Here is a 16,661-nt window from a genome sequence, read left to right on the forward strand (position 1 = left end):
TTGTACCCGCCAAGAAGGAACCCCCTCTAAGTCACTAGCCAGCAGCGTTACCTCTGAAATCCTGGTTGCTTACATCATCCTTGACATTGATGGTGAGGTAGATGGGCAGAGGGTTCTGTCCCTGGCACAGAGCAGCTCGCTGATCTGACAGCTTGCATTCATTTTTCTGTAGGGACACCAGTGCTTAGGGGAGGTGGCTGACTCGAAGTCAGTGAAGAACAAGAGAACAATCGGAACCCTTAACAGCTATTTCCAGGCTCCGGATGCCCCCAGGTGACTTGTATTGGGTGCAGCGACTGGAGTGGTCAACTCTTAAATGTGTTTGGAGAATGCAAAGCATCTTCTTAGGCTGCCTGGCAGCTCAGTAGGGTGGGTCTGGCTCTGTAATTTAAGGCTGTCTCCTGGGGTCTCAGGGTCCCCGTGTCTCAGGAGCTAGAGGATCTGGGGAAGGTCAGAAATGGCACCACTGCTCCTTCTTAGTGCTATTGTTTCCCATTCACTACTGAACCTAAGTGGCACCAGGAAATTTTGTCTTATTATCTTGGTGTGTTGGGTTCTCTCAAAATATGAGGAAAATCTCTCTCCCCTGTCCCTCCCTCCCTCCCTCCTCCCCTCCCTTCTCTCCTTCCAAACTGGAGGCTTAAAAACCTGAAAGTAGGTGACAGTTTAGGTAAACCCCAAGTCCCAAGAGTCCTATGTGTCATCAACGCAAATCCCGAAGCCTGGGCCAATAACTGTGTCCCAAAGTGAATCAGCCAGCACAAATGAGACAAAGTTGAGGTACTAGGGACCCAAGCTCTGACTATCCGTGGTTACCCTGTGCATAAAGACTCCAGACCCTGAGTGGAATGGCAAACACTTGTGCTGCTCAACAACTCTTAGCCTTTCTCTGTAGCAAAATAGGGTACTTATCACACCTGGACCCAGAGATCTGAGCAATATAGAGTTAAATGTCCTAAAAGTAAAGCCACAGACTCAGGGAAGAGCCCAGTTGGGTAAGGAGTGCTGGAGGGCAATGGGTTTCTGCTGCAGCGGAGTGGAAGAGCAGAGGCCCTCTCCCAGCCTCCTAGCTGTGCCTCTCTCCTCCCAGCCTCCTAGCCCTGCCTCTCTCCTCCCAGCCTCCTAGCCCTGCCTCTCTCTCTCCTTCCAGCCTCCTAGCCCTGCCTCTCTCCTCCCAGCCCAGTTCTTCATGGCACGAGAGTCTCAGAACGCTCAGACTTCCTGCCTAGAAAGCTGTCGTGTTTTCTTCTCATCATGTGGGTTACTATTGATTATTATTGCTAAAAATTGTTTTGATGCCAGTTGTGATATTGCATGCTTTTAATCCCATCATGTGGGAGACAGAGGCAAATGGACCCAAGGCCCTCTTCTGACCTCTGTGGGCACACGTGGTGTGTACACACACACACACACACACACACACACACACACACGGAGGTGAAACAATCATACACATAAATTAAATCTAAATAATTAACTTTCAACTAAAAACTGAAAGAGGAATAAGTAAATATTACAGATGAGAGCTAGCCCAGTTTGGTAGCACATGCATGTAATCCCAGCACTTGGAAGGAGGAAGCAAGAGAATAACTACAAGTTCAAGGCCAGCTCCAACTATGTGAGTCCCAGGCTAGCCTGGGCTATACAATGTGAGACTTTATCTCAGAACAACAACAAAAAATTTATCTCAGAACAACAACAAAAAATGAGAGTCAACTTATTGTTGACTGCCCCAAATGTCTCATTTCCTTTTCTTTTTATGTGTTCCATGTGTATATATGTATATATGTATGTATGTACGTATGTATGTGTGTGATGGTATGTGCAAGTGTGTATGTATGTATGTATGTATGTGTGTGTATGTATGTATATGTACATGAGTATGTATGTGTGTGTAGGTGTATATGTGTGTATGTGTGTATAGATTCCAAGGTTGATGTCAGATGTCTTCCTCAATTGCTTCTTACTTTATTTGTTGAGGAAGGGTCTCTTGCTGGATCGGGAACTTAATACAAGGCCTTGCTGTGAGTCTTTCTAGGCCACACAACACCTACACGCTTCTATTTGGTTTTTCCTTGTCTTTGTGGGGTCAGATTGAAAGCATGATTGACAGCTCTCTAGCTCTGCCCAGCTTCTTTCCCATTTTCTCCTATGGATGCTTTGGAACGGCTTTCAGAAAATATGTATGCGGGGGAGCACCCAGGCTTGCCCAACATGGGGGGTCTTAGTTCTCTGAAAGGGATGTGACAGATGACCTCACCATCTTTATCACCCCAATATGTATTTGGACACCCCATGATTCTTCCAGCCTGATGATGCGCCTGCAGGTCTAACCTGATGTTTTTGGCCACAGAGGCTCAGAGGGGGAAAGACTATGATTTGATACCAGTCTAGGCAGGTGAAACCCAGGAAGGACTTGAACACTCACTTTATCTCCCAGACTGTACTCCACCAGCTTGCCCCAAAAGTCTGTAAACGTGGTCTTATAGCCCTCCTGGCTGTGCTTTTGGAGGTCCTCTCGCCATTTGCAGAGCTGATCTGGGAACAGGGCAGGCATCTTGTCTTTGACGACATGTCTCCGGGCCTCAAAGACAACAGTCTCCAGGTTTTTGGAGGACCACTCAGGATCACTGTACAAGGTAGCCATAGTCCTGGTGAGAGACAAGCACAGATGACAGAGTTACCCTGGACCTTGTCTGAGCAACTCTGTGTCCAGACAGGACAGAAGATAGGCAGATCATGAGATCATGGGAGTCCCAAACCTGGCAGGAGCAGAGCCCAGAAGAGAGGGATGAGGGAGGCCTGTGGCGAGAGGCAGGCAAACACTGCTCCTCATAACTGACCGTTTCCTTCTCTTTAATGCCTACTGTATGTCAGGTGTATCACGCTAGTCGAGATAAGAATTCTGGGCTCAGATCTTCCTGGGTTCAAAACCAAGCACTACCACTCACTTGCTATGTGATCTTGGGGAAGCTACTTAGTCACTCTTTGCCTTATGTCCCTAACTGAAGTGGCAAAGAATTGTGATGGATGTACCCAGCTCATGCAGTTATTGTAAAAAATTTAAAAATCGTTGGGCATGGTGGTGCACGTCTTTAATCCTAGCACTTGGGAGGCAGAGGCAGGCGGATTTCTGAGTTCAAGGCCAGACTGGTCTACAGAGTGAGTTCCAGGACAGCCAGGGCTACACAGAGAAACCCTGTCTCGAAAAACCAAACAAAAAAAATTAAAAAATTAAAAAAAATTTAAAAAATCATAAAAGTTAGCATTGTGTGAAGCACCAGAGCTGTGAAGAGGTAGGGATGGGAACGTTTGATTCCTGGATTAGCTAATTCCGGACTAGAACACTAATTCAAGCTTTACTTCCTGGGGCCCAGAACTTAAAGACATTGACCCAGATTCAACTTCTAGTACCTACATAACAACGTACAACTATCATTAACTCCAAATCTAGGGGAGCCAGTGCCCTCTTCTGGCCTCTGCAGGCACCAGGCATGCACACGGTGCACAGACATACATGCAGGCAGAACACTCACATACTTAAAATAAGTTTTGAAAAGGTTGGTTTCAGGGCTGGTAAGATGACTCAGCAGTTAAGAGCACTGACTGCTCTTCCAAAGGTCCTGAGTTCAAATCCCAGCAACCACATGGTGGCTCACAACCATCCGTAATGAGATCTGAGCCCTCTTCTGGTGTGTCTGAAAACAACTACAGTGTACTTACATATAATAAATAAATAAATCTTAAAAAAAAAAAAGAAAGAAAAGGTTGGTTTCCTCTCTTTGCTCTTCCTCTGCCTCTTCTCCTGCCCCTTCTTCTTCATCCTCCACCTCCTCTTTTCCTTCTTAACTTTTATGTGTACTGTGGTGAATGGAGGCAGCAAGGCTGGGCCTGAGGTCCTCTCTGTCTCCTGCTTGCCCCACAGAAGTTCAAGGCTCTGCTGAAGCGAGTTAACTTTACAGTTATTTGGGAGCAGCCTTTGAACACAGGAACCCCATAGGAGTGTGTGTGAGACATTATGCAGATACACTGCCATGTATATCTTGAATATCAGCTTCGAGTAATAGCCCCCTGGATATCCTGTAACCAGTCCCTCTGGGATGCTATGTCTGATGTAGAGGACAACACTTCAACTTGTCCCACCTGATCCAAAGCATCTGAGGAGTAGATATCAAGGGGACTTCCCAGGACAGGCTCACATCCAGTCCCTCTGATCAGAGCCACGCGGAGGAGTTCCATAGAAAGAAAAGGCACAGCAGAGGGACTCGGTCTCCGACACAGTAAGATGTAGCTCTGGCTAAGAGGCATCCAGTGGTCACAGGGATGATTTTAGTGAGCCCCTCCCACTATATAAAATATTAAAAGGTCTGAGTTAAGACTCTGGTGTATAGGGGCTGGAGAGATGGTTCAGCGGTTAAGAGCGGTTAAGAGCACTGTCTGCTCTTTCGGAGGTCCTGAGTTCAATTCCCAGCAACCACATAGTGACTCACAACCATCTGCAATGGGATCCAATGCCCTCTTCTGGTGTGTCTGAAGACAGCTACAGTGTACTCATATACATAAAATAAATTAATAAATCCTTTTAAAAAAGACTCTGGTGTATAAAGATAACTGTGTCGGTGACATTCATTGAAACATTTTCATTAATCTACAAGCTCCTTTATTCCTTTTGAGTTAAATATTAATGAACAAATAGCACTCCCCCCTCCCCCTGGTGCTATGTCTCCTGTTATGTTTGACCCTGCCAGGCTTCCTTTTAGGAGCCCAGTGTCCACCTCAGCAGAGTCAAGAGGCAGCCCTGTGCAAGCTCCACTCACTCCTTTCAGCTGCCTGAGGCTGAGGCACTGATAGGGCAGCGATAAGGACAAAGGATAGCACTGAGGCACTGCAGAGAGGCAAGCCAGAGCACCCGGCTGATTCTGCCCATCCTGGGAGACTGGGCCAAGCCCCAAAAGAGGGTGGCTGCATCTCACTAGGAAAGATGGTAACACCAAGCTCATTCATCTTTGGCCACCATGTTTTCTTGGACTGTGACCACAGCCCCAGGGATATAGCCAACAATGACCAATGTATACAGCAGCTCTGTGCTTAATACTGGGAGAGGTCAAGACTATTGTTAAGCCTACTTTACAGATCCAGCAACTGAGTCTAAGGAATTAAACTAAATGCCTCAAACCCCACAGCTGTGCATGGTAGAGTTTCCCAGGCATCATGAGTCACTTTTACTTAGGATGGGAAAGTTCATGGTTCTACCAGATCCCGGGCCACACCCATTTGGTACTTCCTCTGGGCTTCACCAATGACAGTATCCAGTTCCTTACCAGGTTGCACCTGACAAGCCGGTGATGTAAGTAGAAGCATCCAGAAGGTTCAGCTTCTGCAACCCCAGCAGGTGGCCATACAAGGAGACCATAGACCTTGTGCCACCTCCTGTGGCCATGATGGCTATCACTGGTACCTGTGGGCACAGAAACAGACTTCTGGGAAGGGCTCCTCCACAGATAAGGACATGGCGTGATCTCAGCTTAATACAAATGGTGGAATACAGAGAGCTAGTTAAGAGAAGGGAGGGAAGGGGGTGGTTCAGGGACTGCCTTTCCCAGAGCAGTGGGTAACTTAGTAGGATCCAGAAGATCACCTTTGCTCTAAACCAAGTTATGCTATCAGTAAGGGATCCGCTGCCTAACCTAGGCTTGGTTAGTCAGGGTCCTCGTTAAAGAGTTCTGAGCACCCAACCCAGTTCTTTGTTAATAGGCATCAACACTGAGACTGTATGCATAGATATGCGAGTCATAGATGGTGACTGACTGACATCTGTACTTGGCAGTGACGTCAGGACATTAGTCCCTGGTCGGGTACACGGCATGCACTCAGCTTATGCGGCACTTGTGAGAAAACCCACATTGCTGACGGTGAGGGTGATTAACATAGGTTTAAGGAGTCCCTGGTGTGGATCCCTAAAGATGAGATCAAAGAGGAAGCTTTGGGCCAACTTCCTGTCTCCATTTAGTAGGGACTGTAGAGATCTTCCTGAAGCTGAGGCTCTGCTCCTATCTCAGCCTCAGAAGCAAGGTACGTGGGGGCTCACCTGCTCCCCAGACTAACGGATGCCTCCAGGAGAAGAGACAACTGGCTCTGGGGTGGGAGGGGCTTCTCTCCAACTCCCCCCAGTCATTTCTGGTGGAGATGGGTACACACGTGTGTTTGTAGTAGAGAAGAGAGAACGAGTGGGTGGGGGCTGGGCATTGGGTGCCTAAGGTGATAGAATGTCAGAATGTTTCCTGGCTGGGTGGGAATGACATCTCTGTGCTGTCTCAGTCAGACAGCCGAGCCGGGTCAGGATCCTGAGTGTGCAGGTGCATTCGCGTGCATGCACGTGTTTGTTGGCAAGAGCCCCCACCCCTACCCTGGTGAACACACAATTGAATCACATGCCTCGGGGCCCTTGTCCTGGCCCCAGGACCTTAGCAGTTGGAGCAAACACAGAAGACCAGGTGGTACAGCAGTCACCCTGGAGTTGGGAAGGATAAGGTGGCTAGTAGAACATGGAATTGGGGGACCAAGAGCCCAGAGCAACCCTCAGCCCGGGCCAGTGCCCATGCTTACCCACCTCATCCTCCTGCAGGCCCTCCTCCAGCTGCAGCACCTGACTTAGTGTCTTAGCCACCACCACCTTCCGCTTCTGCACAAACTCCACCTCTTCCTGGCACAGGCTGAATCCGAGCCGCACATCCAGACTGTCAGAGCTGTGGGAAAGGGAGCCCTGTAGCTCCACTTAATCGGCAGATGTAGAGCCAAGTTCTACTCCTTCTACAAGTATCTCTTCTGTGACCTTGGGCATCTACTCTCATCTGCAAAATGCTTCCTGGCCAGCACTACCTTCAGTTCCTAATGAGACACCAGGCATAGAGCTCCAAAGCTTTAGCTGGCTCACTGTAAGCTGGTGCTTGCCTAAAGACTACTACTTCTGCCCCCTCAGCAGGATATAGAAAGTTCCAAAAAGTTTCTCTAGGTACCTTCTCTATCCCAAAGCTGATATGAGTGGCGAGGGTCTCATACATCCCTTTGGTAAAATTTCCTGGACAGGACTATAGAGCATAGACTCTTCTGAGCCCCACAAACTAGGCCTCTGCTCCTGAGGAGCTCCCTGCTCCTTCTGAGCCCTACCTGCCCACAAAATTACCATTCTCCTGCGTGTCTGTGCAGCTGACAAAGCCACTCACACCCCTGTCTCACTGTGTCATTCCCACAGTTCTTCCAGGTAGATGAGGCACGAGCTGCAGTGACAAGCCTGATGCCTGCCCTCTTTTTATCACATTCTCTGTCTGGATTCCTGGCACATAAGACCCTATCAGACCGGTCCAAGCTCACCTCAAGCTCCTAACAAAGCTGTGAGTCCCCGAGGGCAGGGCCGAGGCTCTCCCGGGCCCGAGGCTTTCCCCGCACCTCTCTTCCTATGAGAACTTATTTTCCCTGGCAGTCAGGGAAGGAATAATAACAGTAATGTTGGAGGGCATTTGCTGAACATCCTGCCCACCATTTATATTTCTGGTATTTCACCGGCATTCATTTATGAGATTCAAAGAACAAGCTGAAATTGCAGGTGGGAAAAATGAGACCCAGCAAGATTGAGTAACCCTTCTGATAACATAACAAATCAAACTAGAAATAAAATAACAGGCAAGGGACCAGAGAGATGGCTTAAGAGCCCTGACTGTTCATCTAGGGGACCTAGATTCAATTCTCACCACCCATGTGGCATCTTACAACAGTCAGTAACTCCAGTTCCAGGGGATATAACACCTCCCAAATCAAAGAAATAACCAATATTTCTTTGGTTTGGTACCAAAAATACAAGTGACAAGAGAGAAAATAGGTTTCATGAAAATTAAAAACCTTTGTTTTTTGAAGGCACCATCAAGAAAATGCAAAGTGGAGCTAGAAGCTACGGTTCAGTAGTTAGACCAGGGATCAGTTCCCAGAACCTACCCGGTAGTTTACAACCTTCTGTCACCCCAGCACCAGGGTCCCTAATGCCATCTTCTGGCCCCTGTAGGCACCAGGCATGCATATGACACACATACACACACACACACACACACACATATATATATAAGCAGTCATACACAATATAAAATAACACACATGCAAAGAAAATATAGACAGCTGGCTGTGGCGGTGCATGCCTTTAATCCCAGCACTTGGGAGGCAGAGGCAGGCAGATTTCTGAGTTCGAGGCCAGCCTGGTCTACAGAGTGAGTTCCAGGACAGACAGGGCTACACAGAGAAACCCTGTCTCGAAAAACCATGGCCAAATAATTTATGTAAACACATCTCCAAGAAGATCTACTAATGGACAATTAAGTCCAGAACAGATACTCAACCTCATTCGCCACTGAAGAAAAGACAAGCCAAATGACAGTGAGCTACCTCCTCACATGGAGTTAGGTGGAGCACTGAAAGGGAAGGGGTACTTTACCAGGGTAAGGACTTCATGTGTAGCTCATAGTTCTCTCCCTGATGAGAAAAAGATGAAATACCCGTTAGAGATGACACTGTGACACTGAGAGCAAAAGGGGCCAAAGAGGTGGAAACTTACTACTACCCCTCCCTGGGCTCCACATATGTGCACGTGCATGTTCACAGTAATGTGCACACACACACACACACACACACACACACACACGCATGCTCTCGCCCCACGCCCCACTTCTGGACATGACATGACACCCCTTTCTCTCAGGCTCCACACGTTCCTGGGTTTCCACTGAGGTCTCCAAGTCCATTCCATTTTGCCTGAGAGACCCCACGTGCTACCTTCCCCATATGTCTTTGGGCTCTTCCCATCTTTCTACTGCAGGAGCTGAGCAGCTCTGGGACCCCTTGCCAGACCCAGGTGCTCACCACAGGCAGGGTCGTCGCCTGGCCATCAGAAAGGCAATTGAGGGGCTGGCAGACAGGGTCATTCCTGTGTGTTCCGCAGCAGCAAAGCTAGAAGGATGGGTGGGCTCTGTGAGGGGCCGAGGGGCTCCTCTGTTAGCCCTCCCAGCCCAGTTCTCTTCTTCCTCCCCCCCCCATCTGTGGCTGCCATGTACCCTACAGTTCCAGCTGCTCTTAGGTGCCTCTGCGTAAAGCTGTGGCTGGGAGTACTTGGGGTAGTGGAAGCAGGCAGGATTCGGGTAGCAGGGCTCAGAGCAGGGCGGGACACGCTGGGCATTCTCGAAGGAGTCTGTCACCATCACCAGAAGGTCTTTGTCTGAGAAAGAAGGTAAGATGTTAGACCCCTGGGAAGTTTCTTATTCTGCTTCCCGTTTAGCCCAGCAAAAATCTTATCTTGGCTCGGTGACTAAGAAGACTCGTGCTTGCAAAGACCCTGGTATGGCTCCCAGCACCCACATGGTGACTCACAACTATTCATAACTCCAGTTCCAGGGGATCCAGTGCACCTGGTGCACATACATATAGAGAGAGGCAAAACATTCATATACATAAGATAAAGCAAATACATTTAAGAATAAAAAGTAGTCCTGTCTTGACGTGCCAGGAGTTCACAATCCCTGGGCACTCATTAAAATGCTTCAGACAGGGCCCTGAAAGCTGAACTTTAAAAAGGCCTGTGAAGAATGTTGATAGACACGCTCTCCAGAAAGCCCTCTAAGGTGCCGAGAGAGTTCTCAAGATTGGACTTCTTGGTTCTGCTTTGCTAAAAGAGCCCCCACAAAGTCACCAGTCCACTGCAGAGAAGATAACCCCCCATCAGACTGTCAGTTTGGGAGCAGAAAGCCCCTCCCCACAAGTTCTCCTTTCTGGCCACATCTGTGGGACCACACTGCTCTCCTCTCTGATAACCCAGCATACAAGTGGTGGGTAGGGAAGCACAGTGGCTTGTGAGTTGGGAGCTGCTAGGCAGGTGTGGCTTGAGGGCCCCTGCAGCTACAGGGCTATCTGTCCCAAGACTGCCTATTCAGCCACAGAGGGCAGCATTGAGCCACAGGCTCCAGGACATTTGGCAGACCGGAGGATGCCCATTTGGATCCCTGGAAGAACAAACCCTACAGAGATGGGTAAAGAGGATAGGTGTCTGAAGACACTATTCTGAGTCTTGATTTTACCTCCCCAACCTGGGATAGTCCAGTTAGGTTGAATTGATCTGTTTCCCTGAGATCCAAATTGACCTCGATCGTCATAGTCCCCACCTTCATACCCAAACCAGTCATTAGACAGAGCAGGGAAACTCACTTTTCTTTCTCTTCCTCGGCTTCCTGGATTCTGCATGAACCTCCAGGCAAGAGACTTGGCGAGACTGTGACAAAGCAAAGAGGGCAGCTGGGACTCTAAGCTCAAGCCACCTCCCTCCCCTCCCAGTCTGAAGGGAAGAGACAAAGAGCTAGATGTTGGTCAGTCACGGGCTTATGCTGCGCATACTGGGCTTGGTGTAGACAGTTCTGAACCCAATCAAGGCATGGCGCCTCACTGCAAGAGGGAGAAAGACCAAGCTAGGGCACATACCACAGCTGTGTTCAGCCTTGTGAGTAAGAACTTGGGATAAAATAACTTTCCAAGAAGGAGAGGCCAGGCGAAGGCCTTTGTTACACAGTCCAAACACACTGCTTTTTTAAGGGTGAAGTTTGCTGGGAGAGTGAGAACACTCAGAACAACTATGTTTTTTTTTTCTCCTGAGACAGGGTGGTCTTGGGCTCATATAGATCCGCTTGTCTCTGCCTCTCAAGGGCAGGAATTAAAGACATGTGCCACCATATCTGGCCTATGAAATAATTTTAGTTCTGAAACCATAATTTCAGAAGTGTTGGAGTTATTGTGACTAAATCTGGGAAAGAAGTGATTTTGGGGGGATGTGGAGTCTGGGGCACACGATACCCTGGTGCTTCCTGCCTTGGTACAGGAGCCCAGAGTGCATCCCCACATCTGGATGCACCCCCATTGGGTTAACCATTTAGTCTAATTCTCCCTGGACAAGCCCCCAGGCTGGGCCCAGCACCCTATTTCCTGAGAGCAGCAGCCACTAAAGCTACCAGAACCAATTACCACCAGCACGCCATTGGTGATGAGGGTCTCTGATGAGGAGAAACTGAAAAACAAGAGAGAACTCCTGGTCGGTAACAACATTCTTGGCTGACCCCCTATGAGGGTGACAAAAACTGTAAATCATTTCAGTCATAAAGTAGCAGATTCTTTTCAGTTACTATGAGAAACATCTGTTTGAAAAACTAGGTTTGAACCAGACTTGGCATCTCTCTGTACCTCAGCATCCGAGGGGCAGAGGCAGGAGGATCAGAGCCCTAAGCCAGTCTCTGTGACTCTGTTTCAACTTCGATCTAGGTCTGTGGGTTGCCAAGGAGGAAAGTGGTTGATGTTTAAACCAGAATGTGCATGGAGAGATAGATTTATTGGTAGTGTTGTATGACTGCAGCCCAACATCTAGAACATGCAAGCACTTTGTATCAACAAAGCTTTCGTGCTTTAATTAATGTATGCATTTTACAAATAGGATTGGCTTTTTAAATTAAAATTATTTTGTTTATTTTTCGGGTATGGGTGGTAGGAATTCTACCAGGAAGCTCCTGCTGGTGCAAGCACTGAAGTGCTGTGTGTGTGTGTGTGTGTGTGTGTGAGAGAGAGAGAGAGAGAGAGAGAGAGAGAGAGAGAGTTGTCTCAAGTGTGTGCTACCACACTTGATTTATACAGTACTTAGGGCTTTGTGTATTCTAGACAAGCATTCTACCAACTGAGCTATATGCCTAAACCCATAAATCTTTAAAGGAATGCTGGTATCAGTGAAACTAGAATCCTGTTGGAGAGCCTGGGCACTTTACAAGCTCCTGCTTCATTATTGCATAGAAGAAGAAATCAAGAGAGTTGACTCCTAGGAGGAAGACAGCCCCGGTGCCAGCAGTGAGTGTGGAACACAGGAGGGCAGCACAAAGGCAGCCTCAACTCTAAAGTTAAGGATCTTAGCTGACACACAGCCTGACACCTACTCACTTCTCTTCGAGCAGGAACTCCACCTCCAGTTCTTCCATGCCCTGAGGAGAGAGAAAAGGAAGGAAGCTATTGGCCATGTATGCACACCTGCCTCCGAGGACATTCACCCACCCCTGTAGACCTGCCATGCCGTGCCCATACAAGTATGGTCCTAGGGCCATGGAGAAGGAACAGCTGTTCCAGTCTCCTTATCCTCTTCAGCACTCTTTGTCCCAAGTCTCTGACATTAGAAACAATTAGTACATTAGTGCAATGTAAGGGAGATTCAGGTGTGGACGTGACACCTGGCCCCAAGTGTGCTTTCTTCTGTGCCAGGAGGTTGGCTTTCTATTTCAACTCACCATGGGACCTGGGACTGGGTCAAGGGATCTGTGAGCTGGTGCCCTTAGAGAGCCCAGCTCTGCTCCCATGTGTCCTGTGTAACTGGAGGTGAATCATGGCTTCACTGGGCCTCGGTTTCCCCATCAGAATGTACAGAAAGCAAAGAGAGATAGATGCTTGCTCTCTAATGTGTGCCCAAAGCCCCGGGCAGCATCTTACCCGCAAGTACAGCATCTGTGGGATGACTGAATCTAGAACAACCTGGTTCTTTCCAGTTCTGAACTTTTCTGACTTGCCCTCTCTACCCTTCTCTATTCCAGAAACAGGACTTGGAGGTAAGAGAAAAGGAAACGGACTGCTCGGAGGAGCTATTATCACCATTGCATAGATGAAGAAACAGAAAACGAGGCGAGTTAGGTAATTTTCATGCAAGTGATAGTGCTGGGATTTGAACCAGAAGCATTTCCTGTCCCAGCTTTCATATGTGCTCAGAGAAGGGGTGTCATGCAGGGGGATCATGGTAGTAAGTGACTGTTTCCATGGAGTCAGAAGCTCAGGGTCTGTGACTCTGCACCCACCTCTGGGTTGAGTGGGAACTTCACATGGGTTTTATTCCGGAGGCAGAGCTTGGAGAGATCATAGAGGACTGTCAAGAGATGGTCATTCTGTGTCAGTGTGTCTTCATCACAGATGCTCAGCTCTAGCACATTCTGGAGGAGAGAGAGAGAGAAAAAAAAAAAACAAGCCCGGTTACCATGGTTGCAGTAACCCACTCCCAGATCAAAGGACATGACCTCAGGCTAGCGGAGAAGAGGGTCACAGAGGCTTCTGCCTCAAGGACATGAATTCAGGGTGAAAGTGACTTTCCCTGCTCTCCAGCTCCCTGGAGGCTGTCATTCCCCTGCTCTTGATTCTGGGAGGATTTGGTCTCTTTAAAAAGCTTGAGAAGCCTGGGAAGAGTAGAGAGGACTGTCACGTTACCTGGGGAAAGCTGAAGGGCAAAGCAAGGTCCTGCAAGCCACAGGATGCATGGCAGCTGAAGGAAGCTAGAAAAGGCAGGCCAGGGAGATTAACATTTGGTACTCCAAGGAAGGACACAGCAAAGGCTATTGCTGTCCCAGTGATGGGTATGGTTGGGCTGAGTTGTGTGAATTCTGTTCTCTGGCTCATCAACCCCTAGTAAGGTCTCCTGTGTGGTCCTACAGCAGTTCTTCAAGTGACAAGTGGCCTGTCCTCAATGGCCTAGGTGGCATGGACGAGTTTATAAGGCCCCCAGCCTCTGACCCTGAGAGGCATGACTCAAGGCAAGGGTTACCTCCTAGGTTTCTATCTAGTGGACATGAACGTGGCTTTGGGCATCTACAACTATGTAAGATGTTGTAATTCCTAGAAATTTGGACCAGAACAACCTGACAACTGCAAAACAAAAAGAAAGCTCCAAATACTGATGTCTAGATGGTACACTGCATTCACATGCAAATAGTCCTCCCCCACAAAACTCATACACATGATAAAAGGGGGGGGCATTGCATTTTAGCAGTGGCAGTGCGCACCTTTAATCCCAGCACTTGGGAGGCAGAGGCAGGCGGATTTCTGAGTTCGAGGCCAGCCTGGTCTACAGAGTGAGTTCCAGGACAGCCAGGGCTATGGGCTATACAGAGAAACCCTGTCTTGAAAAACCAAACCAAACCAAACCAAACCAAAAAAACTGGTTTTCACTGTGTAGCTCAGGCCTACTTCAAATTTGCAATCCTCCTATCTCAGTCTCCTGATGGCAGGCATGAGCCACCACAACTGGTACAAAGGTTGTGGTGGTGGCGGTTGCTATTGGTTGTGGGTTTTTGTTTTGTTTTGTTTTGTTTTTAACTATAATGATCACAACCCTTTAGAAAAAAGACTCTTCGTTAACGAGAATTCTAAACAGTTATCTGGAATGTCAAGCTTTGAGTTTCTTGGGATTGATGCCTTTATCAACAGGCCAAATTTGTCTCAAGGCTGCCATAACTCAAGATGCTCAAGAGCTGTAACTATGTAAGTTACAGGAGATGTAGCTATGACTTAGACCCACCATATATCTGAAGAAAAACAACACCATGGTATAATGACTCAGTGCGTGAAAGCGTATGCCCAAGGAAATAGAGTTAAAAGAAAGCACTAAAGCAATTAATGGATTTAAGAGGCAAGTCTCTTAAATTAGAATCAGGTTGGACCTGGTTGGTAGAATGGCTTTCCTTCCTGTGTATTCTCACACAGGGAGAATACTCTGGAAGGTGCTGGAAATAAAATCTGCTCTGAAGCAAGAGATAGTTAGGACCAGCAACAATTAGGATGACAGAGGAGGTTAGAAGGATTAGCAAGCAGACTCAGAGACACAGAGGGAGAAGGAAGTAGCGGGTGAGTGGTGTGGCAGGACAGGTTAGTAGGACAAATAGGACGACAAACAAACAGCCTTAAGACAGATAGGGACGGACACACACACACACACACACACACACACACACGGCTGAGAAGGGAACAGACATGTGGGCAGGCACACAGGTATGGTCCTCTGTGGCTCACCTTTACTTGAGTCTGGATCTGAAAGGTGAAGCTTTCATCCCACTCTGGGTGTAGGCAGTTGGAGATGGTTCTGGTCTTCATCTTCTTCTGAGAGGCAGTAGGCAGCCAGAGGGTCACAAAGCAGTCTGTCTGACTCACTGTCCAAGGAGGACAATGGTAGAAGAGAAGGGAGAGAGGAGATTGTGGAGTCAAAAGACAGCCTCAGACGAATCTCTTCTAGAGCAATGTCTCCTGTCAGTCGATAACCTTTCCTGATCTGGGTTCTACCTCTCCAGCTTGGTCCATGAATCCCAAGAAGACTATATGGAGCACAGGGTATAGGTTTCATGGGATGGGGGTAGGTCTTGTTGATCCTTGTCATGGACATGGGCAACCTAACACAGACATATCCTAGGCTCTCAACAAACACTTTTGATGGTTGTCAGAAGCCATCTAGGATCTGAATTGCAGAGCCTTTACAGACTTTGTCTCAGGATTGTTTCTTACTACTGATATGCCTAACCTCTCACTATTACATAGGCTAATGATTCCTGGGCATAAGCCCATCCTATTGGGTAGACTTCCTGCAGATCAACATAAAGATGAATTTTCATGAGTTAATGCTGTTTTGGTAAGTTAATGATTTTATAAAATTCCTGATTTGATTCTAATAATTTTAGGAAGAAAGTTTTAAGAGATGGTTTTAGTTATTTTGCCAGAAAGATATAATAAAGTTAGAATCAAGAATAGAATGTACCCCCCTCCTCATAGAATAGTAAGGAAAGGCTGCATAATAAGGAATACAAAGGCCTTTACAAATACACTAAAAAAGATAAATAGGCTTGGGACAAGTCTGTGATCAAGGAAAAAACATTCATTCTAGATCAGGTCCAAGGATGAGGCCATAGGTGTGCACTATGATAAAGTGAGGCCATGTGAAACTGTGGTGTTGAACTTATAATGAGCTTATAGAATGAAACACTGCTTTGAACTTAATATCAACATCCTTCTGTAACTCCCCTTTCATGTAATATTTTATCTGTGAGGTAATTTTCTAAAGACCTTTTGTCTAAAAAGATACAGAAAGGCCAGAGGAAACAAATAAAGTTATGGCTTGGGTGGCGGGGGAGGGGGCTCTGCCCCATCCATCCAAATGTCTATTTGCCTATATACATAGTGTGTAAGTATATGTGTATGCAAGTATGCTTGAACTTGTGGAAATGATGAGACAGGTGGTTGGGCCCGACAAGAGTGTGTACATATGAGTGTATGTACATCTGTGCATGTTGTCTGTGTAAATGAATTTTCTTTTTCCCTCCCCCCTCCTCTGGTCCATGAAGTGTTAACGAGTCCAAGCCTCTTGCCTGGCTTGGACTTGTTAACATTAAGACATCCTTAAGCAACAGAGAAGAGAAATTAGCATTTATTAGCACAAATAGAAGAGAAAGTAACAGAGAAAAGAAACAACTGCTTATTAGCACAGAACAGAACAGTAAGAAAGTGTTAAGTTTCCAGAGGCCATCAGCTTCTGGCCCCCAGGACAATAAGAGAGAGTTACACGGCTGTAAAGCATCAGTTGGGCCTTCATTCAACTTTGTGTCCCACCTCAGTACTTGTGATGCTGGGAAGGCCAGCAGTTAATCTGGGTTGTCAACTAACTAATCTCGGATCAACTAAAACCCAAGTTTTGGGCCATTCTTATGAATTTTTTCCTTCCTTCCTTCCTTCCTTCCTTCCTTTTTTCCTTCCTTCCTTCCTTCCTTCCTCTCTCTCTCTCTCTCTCTCTCTCTCTCTCTCTC

General features: G+C 47.4%; 1 protein-coding gene across 2 annotated transcripts in view; it reads right to left on the reverse strand.

Moving 5' to 3' along the window:
• Pla2g4e (phospholipase A2 group IVE) overlaps nucleotides 1-16,661 on the reverse strand; it is a 64,821-nt gene that overhangs the window by 7,730 nt on the left and 40,430 nt on the right. The window contains exons 3-14 of one of the 2 annotated variants that reach the window (XM_029536544.1): nucleotides 14,884-15,020; nucleotides 12,903-13,034; nucleotides 12,004-12,044; nucleotides 11,050-11,089; nucleotides 10,240-10,303; nucleotides 9,096-9,256; nucleotides 8,905-8,991; nucleotides 8,480-8,517; nucleotides 6,611-6,746; nucleotides 5,322-5,458; nucleotides 2,429-2,651; nucleotides 52-166 (exon numbers count right to left, since the gene is read on the reverse strand). In XM_029536544.1, the coding sequence (XP_029392404.1) occupies nucleotides 52-166; nucleotides 2,429-2,651; nucleotides 5,322-5,458; nucleotides 6,611-6,746; nucleotides 8,480-8,517; nucleotides 8,905-8,991; nucleotides 9,096-9,256; nucleotides 10,240-10,303; nucleotides 11,050-11,089; nucleotides 12,004-12,044; nucleotides 12,903-13,034; nucleotides 14,884-15,020 (1,311 nt within the window). Of the gene's footprint in view, nucleotides 1-51; nucleotides 167-2,428; nucleotides 2,652-5,321; nucleotides 5,459-6,610; nucleotides 6,747-8,479; nucleotides 8,518-8,904; nucleotides 8,992-9,095; nucleotides 9,257-10,239; nucleotides 10,304-11,046; nucleotides 11,090-12,003; nucleotides 12,045-12,902; nucleotides 13,035-14,883; nucleotides 15,021-16,661 lie in introns of both variants that reach the window. The other variant, XM_021194928.2, reaches the window with a different exon arrangement.

This window comes from Mus pahari, chromosome 3 (assembly GCF_900095145.1).
Source record: "Mus pahari chromosome 3, PAHARI_EIJ_v1.1, whole genome shotgun sequence".
Classification (NCBI taxonomy): domain Eukaryota; kingdom Metazoa; phylum Chordata; class Mammalia; order Rodentia; family Muridae; genus Mus; species Mus pahari.